Raw genomic sequence first — 9,353 nt, 5'->3', positions numbered from 1 at the left:
TCTATCTTTTTACAGTTCAAATAGGGATAACATGATAATGATCCTTTCACTCAAGACAACACTGAATGATCTCTAGTCTCATAACCCTTCTTCTTTTTCTCCCAAGTAATTCCATTAAATTATATCAAGCTAGTGTTTAGATATTTCTCAGGATGGTATCATAAACCAATACAGAGGTGTACTTCTGTAAGTCACTCAATGAAGTCTTGCAATAGCAACTTATTTCAACCAGAACATCATTACAGAAGAAATAAAGCATTACAGTTTGCTGTATTTTACGGTATACTTTTGAACTGCTTTATGCAAAAGAAAATCTAGGAGAGATTTTGAACATTAAGAATATTGGAGTCACAGTCCATATCAACAGAGATGTTTTATTCTGCAAACTTCAAGCACACAATAGAGATGTTTCATCCTGCAAATTTCAAACAGTAAGGGGCCAAAGCAAAAGCAAAACAGCGACCTGTGTTCTGTGTGAAGGCGTGCACAAGTAAGGGAGCTCATGTCAGGAATGGCCTGTGAAAATTCTTCTCCCCTCATAACAATAAAGGTAGGACTTCAAGGAGAGTGAGACCTACTACTGGGATAAAATTTCTCACTAAAGTTTACTTGAGAAGAAAGTCTCCAAGAGCCAGGCTGTAAGAAGAGCAAGAAAAGCTTGAGAAATCACAGAGGAAGAGTACCTCTTCAAATGAACTAAAACAAACCAACTGCCCCCAGCTTTCCAAATGCCTTTCTCGCATGGAGCAGGAAATGCAGCTGTGGGGAGATGGGGTGAGCTGAGTGCCAGTGACTCAGCACACATGCTAGCAAGCAGAATTTTGCCTTAGCTAAAGCAGAGAGGGGAAGTAAGCAAGCAAGAAAGGAAGATGAGCGCTGGAATTGTCTGTCTTCATACTACAACACTAAATACACACAGAAGGCAACATAAAAATACCAATATAATTATTCCCAGCAGAGAAGATCCACTGGATGAAAAAAGATCCAAGTTGCCATTCACTTTCTAAAATTGAGTGACATGATGTGAAAAACAGTAGTACCTAAACATATATCAGCTGAATAACATATTAAAGAAGTTTCTTTAACTTGAGCCAGGTTTCAAATGGCCTAAAGGAACCATCTGTTTTTAATCAGAAATGTAGAAAATATACTGCCTTTAGCATAAATTATTTCTTTTTAAAAGAATTTGAAAGTATCTCCATATAGCTCTTTTAATACCAATAAACACAGCAATCCTGCATAGGAACCTATCAGCACAGTTTGCTCTTCAAAAGAGAGGTAATGATTTCTGGTACCATTACATCTTGGAGACTGGGGATTTAAAATCTTCAAATCTTCTCTCAGGAAGACTCAAGGCTGTGGGTTTCCCAAGCACTACTGGACACTTTATTTGCAGTCTACTCAAGTTAACAAAGGAAATGGTGTGCCTACATTTTTTTCCAACCCAGAAAACAATCTGGAACAACTCCAACCACTCCAAAACAGAATTCTGAGACTCAAAACCACAGCAGCCCATCATGTAGGGTAAAGGGGTTTGCAGTGTAAGGTTCTAGTAAATGTTTCATAAGCAAAACAGTGAACACTGTTAGTTCCACTTAAAACATCACAGCTTGGCTTGATAGATAAAAAAAGCTAGTAAGAGCACTGAATGAGAAATCTGGAATTTTTTATTTCCTATTTTAAAAGGAATCTATTTTCTACTATTTTCTAGTATAGCATAAAGACCACCTTTATGCTATACTACAATTACTGGGTTCATCAATTACTCTACATTAGTTAAAGATATCACAAAATTTGATAAAAGGAAAATTGCAATACTTGGTACTGCATAGAAGTGGTTTGTTTATATACTCTCTTGTTAGCTAAACCTACAGAAAATATTCATTACTTCAGTGCAGTGGGTACTAAAAAGAAGCCATTTTAACAGCCCCACACTTAAATTCAGCTGAAAGTCTGCCACTCTTCATGCTGACTTGCAATCCAAACCAGCATGCAGACCTTCTAAATTCAGTGTCTCCTCTAAAATGATCTTAAAACATCTTTACATTTAAGTTACTTGAGGTAATTGTTTGCTGTTTATGGCTTTTCAGTGATTAGGCTCAGGTCCTCAAAGCATGAAGCACAGAAGACTATTTAATAAAAAATAAGTGTGGTAAACAGCAACATTGCTATGCTATTTCCAGACCATACATTTCATCAACTAGTAGATGCAGGAGAGGGATTCAGGATTTTACTGAGTTTTGGTTGCTTGCAGTGGGAGCAGAGGCCTTCCTTTAGCCACTCACAGGAGAGGGATGCATTTTCAGCCAAATAACCATACTTCCTGTAAAAGCATTTAACAGCAACACAGTGTTTTGACATAGCTATTGGCCTTCTCTGGACATCTTATCACTTCCCCTTTTGGACAAAGGTTGCTGGAACAAGTACTTTTTCAGAATTCTGTCTGGCTAAGTCAAAATTAAGGGAGGCACATAAAGTTATGGAAGGGCAAGATGTCCTATTTTTGTCATGTCTAAATCTTCAGTTTCCCTCAGAAATGTAACAGCAGCCTAAACCAGAGTTTTGCACAGAAACAATCCACTCCAACACAAGCTAATTTAACTTGCTGTTTTGGGATGCATGGAGCTGTTTAAGTAATCTGAAATCCTCAGCAGCTCTGTTATTTCTACTCATATATAAAAGTAGAGACAGAAAAATCTGTCATGAGTTATTCTGTCCAGAAGATGAGACACACCAGCAAGATTCTTACTCAACTGTTACTGTAGGACACAAGGAAGAGCAGTACATTATCTGCATAGCACAGATGAGATGGACTGACTCAGCATTAACAAATTCTCGTATCATTTTTGTGCTAGCAGAAATTTCTTCCGAGGAAAGGAATTCACAGTAAAGCCACATTTTACCAGAGAAGAATATCACATGCAAACCCATATCTACCCACAACTTCTTGCTCTGAAAGACAACTCACGCATTTTGAAAAAAAGTTATTTATTTTCACTGCTTTAATCTTTCTACTGTAGTGTTAGCACTTAAGATAAGCATCCACTCTTCTACTACCCTATTTACAATCCATTGAAATGTATACTCTACAAATACAATACATATTTTCAGAAATGTAAGGGAAATGCACAATTTGGTAAGGTTTAGAAAAGTGACACGCATCTGTACAGGATCCTCAAATCATCCAAAAAAGTAAAATTTACAAGGCAGTATCCACACAGCTATGTAAGGGCAGGTGCTACAGTGACAAAGCAGCAAACTTGCTAATACAATAAAATACAGAAAATTAAAGTGTTTTGGGGCACCAGATAATATACTTAGTACCGCTGAAGTTGTAAATTTAGAAATACCCATATTTCTAGAAACACGTAACTGCAAACCTGGAGAACGTTCTGAAAAATATTAAACATTATATACACATGAGGTAAATGTACCTTGGTTTTTTAAGAGGTAATTTGACTTTAAAGCAACTGATATGGTGAAGGGTTTGTTTGTTTTTTAAACACAATGATTAACACCTTGCAATCGTTTCAATGGCACAACGTAAACGAGGAACTAACTAAAAGGTGAATTTCATGGCAATCAAAGAGCCATTACTGAAAAAATAAAATAGCCTCTTACTTCATTTGACACCTTCATGTCCCCATACAGTCAGTCAAGCCCAATGTCTTTACCTATATACAAAGTCTTTCTTAGGATTACAAGTGGAACCATTGGAGGGTGACAGTGTGTCATATTTGGAAAGTCCGCTCGAGAAACTTCCCAGAATTCCAGCTTTAAGGTTGTAACGTCCCTGAAGAATTCCAGCATTCCAAAAATGACATTTCAGGGTCTTCAGCATCAGACCATTTCAAATGCTCCTTGTTCTCCATGTCCACATCCCCCTGGTCACAAGGCCGTAAACCAAACTGAGGCTTCAATGCTACTAATATGTAAAATTGATTAAATCCACAAAACTTAAGTGATGTATAATGTATGTAATATTTACAATAAACATTTGCATCAGTATTAATCAGAAACTGTTTTGGTATATACTTGAAATGATACAAAATTAATATTTTGAATGCTAAAATATTTTGGTCCCCCTGGATTTCCAAGAGCAGATCTGGTGATATTACAATCTTAATTTAAAAAATACTTATGTGTACCTGTGTCCATATATATAAGATATGATCTTACACAGGTAACATTTAAAGTTACATAATATATACAGACACAGCCTTTGTAAAAGGTGTTCAGTTGATATAATGGAAAAGAAGAACAAAGCTTGAAGTTGTGGTGTCAGAACTGAGGATACGTATAGCTCTACTCAGAATTTTCCTGTTCTGCAGCCCAATATGAATAATAAGGTTGTTCCAAAATACTGTTCCTAATGTCATACACTGTGTCAAGCATCCTTCTGTGCTTTGTTTTTGCAAGGTTCTATTACAAAGCAAAATATTAGAACAAAGTAAAAATAGTTGCTAGTAATTCAGGAGAATGAAGATTTGCAGGTGGTTGAGACAATGTAACAAACCTCTACAGTTGACAGAATAATCCACATGCCATGATGCTGTTCAGCTGCTGTAGATCCTCTTTAAAATGACACAGAACTGTTCCTTATACTTTAGGAAATTAAACATTATGCTGATAAAGTTTTGTAGGTGCTAAAAAAGCCACTAAAAAAGTTATTTGATGAATTATATTACCACCTCATGTTATCATCAAGACAACTATAGAGATCTGAGGCAGGACAGAAGCCTGATGTTTCTAAAGTATGATCTACATCATTTGTATCAATGGTAAGGACCCAACTACATATATGAAAACTTGAAATGTAACAAAGTTACAAAAAAAGCTAACAAAGCTAAATAGGAAGCCTATGACATTATCATGGAGATACAATAAGGCACACTGACACTGATCTGTTTTCTTTAAATACGTGCCTAAATATATAGAACTTGCTAGAGAGGCATGCCAGGTAGATAGGCTTTGGAGTTAAGTTATATTCAAGCATTGGTTAGATTTTAGAAAAATGTTCTTCACCTAGAAGGTGGTTGGCACCACAACAGGCTCCCCAGGGAAGTGGCCACAGCACCAAGCCTGACAGAGTTCAAAAAGCATTTGACAATACTCTCAGGCACATGGTGTGACTCTTAGGGATGGTCCTGTGCAGGGCCAGGTGTTGGACTCAATGATCCTTGTGGGTCCCTTCTAACTCACCATATTCTGTGATTTTTTCTGAACGCTCATAACTGAAAAATGCTGTGATGCACAGCTGTCCATGTGCACACAGGCATAGCATATTTAAATACCTACATGAAGTAACTTTTAATTCAGCTTTGACTGATGGAGGCCTGAAGCCTGACTTGTTAGATAGTGCCAAACAAACACAACTGTGACAGCTGTACATATGTTTAAGCCTAACTGTTTTCCAAGAACTTGCCTTAGTTTTTCCTTTTCTCCTGATCGCTGTCTTCCAGTATGAGTAAACTCATCCATAAAGGTGGCCGAATAAAGCATTTCATTATTTGCAGTTCAACCTCTGAGGGTCTGTAATTCCCAAATCAACCAAACTGACCTCCAAGCAGGCAACAACACAGAAGTTAGTGAAGTGCAAAGGCTTATCTTGGCTAAGGCTTAAGTCACCTATGTAGCCTCTTCTTACTAGGCCCCACTCATCTTCCTGCCTTAGCTACCACATCACAGACTATGCTGCTGTCAGCAATCACTGCTACCGCCTTTGTGATCAACTCTCAGTGGGCTGAGGGATGAAAGGGAAGCAAAGATAACATTGCCGTGTGTGTTGTGTAACGGGATGGGTACAGATGTGTTCTGAGAGTAGGAGGTGAGGGGGCATATTAACTGCCGGGCATATTTACACACTGAAATACTACGGACTGTTTTGGGCATTGATGAAACCAAAGGTCAACTAGACTCTTCCTAAAACTGCAATTAAAATATCCTGGTAACAGCAGTTTTTTAAGGACAATTTCCCATTTAATTCTTCCCATCCCCTCCAGAAGTTGTACATTTGGGCAGGAAGCAATTCAATTTCTATACAGGTTTGTGAAGATTTTATGATACCCTTAAAATCTCACGGAAATCTTGACTAAAGCCATGCATATTCTTCTGTGTTCTTATGACAACACAAGTCACCATAAGCTTTGTTCTTCTAACTATGAAGAGGATTGCTGGAATCCTCTGGTATTTGTATCCAAAGACCTGGAGCTCACCACTTTCTGTAGCTCACCACTTTGTGTATGAGGCACACAACATATATGCACATAAAATTTTTAAGCAGCTTTGAACTTTCTAGTACAAAAGCCCAAATAACTTTTCTCTAATTACAGGTGCACTTAATCCTCATTTAATTGCAAATATTGTTCTTTGAGCCTTAAGACTCAGCAGAACTGCACAGAAAATATGCTTTTCATGTTTGATTTAATGAAACAAAGTCTCCCTTAAGAACATTTTACTTTTCTTGCTGCTTTTCTGAAGTAAAGAGGTACTTCAAGCATTTTAGAAGTACCACTTCATTAAAAAAAATCATCTACATAATGACTTATAACTTGACAATTACAAAATATGACTGTGAATTTACTAGCTTACACTATTTAAAACTCCTACAGTGGTATCAAGAGTCAGATTTTGGTAAAATCAAAAATATTCCATGAATTATGTTGCTGAAACAAGTGAGAGTTAGTTCTTAGCTAGGCAAAGGAACAGTTGATTTTTAAGTTGTATTTTTGAAACCAAAAGCACCAAAGGCTTCATATGTTCCTACTGTTTTGCATTAAAAGACTCAAAAGTGGCACTTACTGGTGTGATACAATCTATTTTGAAGGCAATGTAATGTTCTGAAGAAGTGGAAAAAAACCCAGTAATCATATATAAAGTATAGTTGCATAAGTTATGTTCCCACAACTGAATGAGGTCAATTTGTAAGTCAAGGTCAGAGTCCAAAAGATACACTACCTTAACAGCAAGCAAAGTATACTCCAACAGTACATTCACAATCTGAATCAAGGAATTGACACAGTGGTTCAGAATAGTCAATGTACCAGCCGGGAATAAAGTTGCCTGAAGAGCCATCGATGCACTTTAGAACAATATAGTGAGCCAGTTCCATTTTAGAAGTGACCTCCTACTTTTAGCACAGTTAACTAGTAAAAACCAGCTATCAACTTTCCAAATAAAAAATTACAAGTTAATAAAACTAGAATACATGATGTTTTGTAAGTAACCTGGGAAAGAGGTTCATAGTGCACAGAAAGGACCCAACACAACTGTTTAGCACATCCACAAAAATCCTAATAGGTGACGTTCCTATGAAGTACTAAAAGGCAGCAATATCCTTCTGTTCCCCCAGTGAGGTAGAACAATTAACCATCTTAACACGCCACTCTGGTGCAGATAGGGATTTTTACAGTGTTCTTCGGTAGCAAATCCAGGATTACATCTTTATCCCCTCCTGTTGACTAAGTTGCGATAATGTTTTCTTAATGCGCAAAGCCGTCAGCCTGGCAGCTCCGTTGGCATACCAGCATTCCCGCATAATTTTTGCCATTACTCGCAATGCCTGCAAAGGAAAGACAAGTCATTATATGTACTGCTGTTCTAATGCAGCCCATGGAACCACTGTTCTGCCTTAGCCTCTTCATGCATTTCTGAACTCTACTACCAGTGCTACAGCTGCATGGAAGAGTGTGCTGCCTGAAAAAAAAAAAAATTAAATTCTTACTTTATTTACAGAAAACCAAAACTCTCTAAACACTGTAGAGCAAACCCAGTATTTTACAGCAGGCTTTTGGCCCATGAAAAAATATTTTAATGAAAAATTAGTAGCTTGTCTGTAACTGTTTTCTGAATTTTCACATTAGACTTTTTTTTTATCGTACCTCCAGTTATGGAGTTAGTTCAGTACAAAGCAATTAAGAAATTTATCATCTGTCTTCCTCAAATCGAACCTCTGTAATGAGACTGAAAATTTTTGGAGTACTTGTATCCTTTAAACAACCATTCTTTGAAGTCTGTTACTTGTGTAGTAGCATTCACAAAGCAAATCACAAAAACTGAAGATGTTCCAAAATTTTACACTGAAAGCTGTATTATACTGATAGGAAGTTATCAGGATTGAAGTGCCATCATTTAAAAAGTAACTCCACATCTTGTTAGTGAATATCATTGCTTTTCTCTCCTTCCTGTGTTCTCTTCCCAAATGCCTATCTCAGGCATTCACCCATGCATTCAATTCACAAGTGCCACAACCTAGTTCCCTCTAATGTATCTAATGCACATCATAATCTTATCAATCCCTTACTCCTCCTGTAGCCTACCACAGCTGTTCTCCTAAGCTGTGAATCAGAAAGCACTGGTTCTAGCCCCAGCTGAGTTCCCAGAGCAATGGAATACTCCCTCTGACCAGTTTGGGTCAGCTGTCCCAAATGTGTTCCTTCTCATACTCTTGTCCACCCCCAACTCAAATGAGAAATGGAGAATGCCTTGAAGCTGTGTAAGCACTGATCAGCAATAGCTATCAGTGTGCTATCAAACTGTTCTGGTCACAAATCCAGAACACCACACCATACAGGCTGCTATGAAGGAAGTTCCACTTAGATACAGCACAACTCCCCGCTGCAAAATTTATTTGCAATGATGCTTTCTGCATAATATAATTCAGACTAGCTCTAATTTAAATAGCATCACCTATCCTTCACAGGAAAGATCCTAGAATCCTGCATGCAGTATTAGCTATTAGTTTTTACGAAAATACATTTAAATACTAGTGTATAACCAAGGAACAATGACATTTAATAAAGCCACAATGATCAGAATGAAATTAATTAGGTTCTCCTAGAAGCAGCCCTTCTCTGTTCAACAACAAGCACAGTTTTTAAGCCACTGAAATCACTAAAAGCTCTAGCGTCTGCTAAAGCAGTTTTAACAAGGTTAGTTAATACCTCACAACTCTGCCATCTGTTTGGAATATTGGGCCTTAACTTCTGCTCACACACAACTTTCCTCATTTCTTCAACAGAAGGATCTGAAGGAACGAGGTCATAGTATGGCAATTGGTAATCTTCGTGGATTCCTGTAATAGGTTGAAAATGGCTTTATTTTAGCTGACACTAGATGACATATTCTCCATTTTTTACTGTCTTCCTTATTAGTACCCTACCAGTTTTTGTTTTTTATTTTTAAAAGTTACATTACAATGACTGACAAATAAATAAATAATAAAAAACCCCTTGACCATACCTTGGGAGCATTTACACTACCCTTGAAGAATTAAATATTTATAAAATTGGAAGAGATATAAGCTATGTTAAATCTTTCATATGCTATACTAAAGACATGCTTCTTCAGAGCAT

The 9,353-nt window shown here is 37.2% G+C and overlaps 1 protein-coding gene across 1 annotated transcript in view; it reads right to left on the bottom strand.

Annotated features, from left to right (window-relative positions):
• Window positions 1–6,241: 6,241 nt before the first annotated feature.
• TGFBR1 (transforming growth factor beta receptor 1) overlaps window positions 6,242–9,353 on the bottom strand; it is a 30,862-nt gene continuing 27,750 nt past the window's right edge. Inside the window, exons 8-9 of the mRNA XM_027662836.1 lie at window positions 8,943–9,073; window positions 6,242–7,561 (exon numbers count right to left, since the gene is read on the bottom strand). Of these exons, the coding sequence (XP_027518637.1) occupies window positions 7,436–7,561; window positions 8,943–9,073 (257 nt within the window). The 3' untranslated portion in view covers window positions 6,242–7,435. The remainder of the gene's footprint in view (window positions 7,562–8,942; window positions 9,074–9,353) is intronic.

Source organism: Corapipo altera, unplaced genomic scaffold (genome assembly GCF_003945725.1).
Source record: "Corapipo altera isolate COAL_440 unplaced genomic scaffold, ASM394572v1 359, whole genome shotgun sequence".
Lineage (NCBI taxonomy): Eukaryota > Metazoa > Chordata > Aves > Passeriformes > Pipridae > Corapipo > Corapipo altera.
The sequence above is the reverse complement of the archived record's forward strand: the minus strand, read 5'-3'. Positions and strand labels throughout refer to the sequence as shown.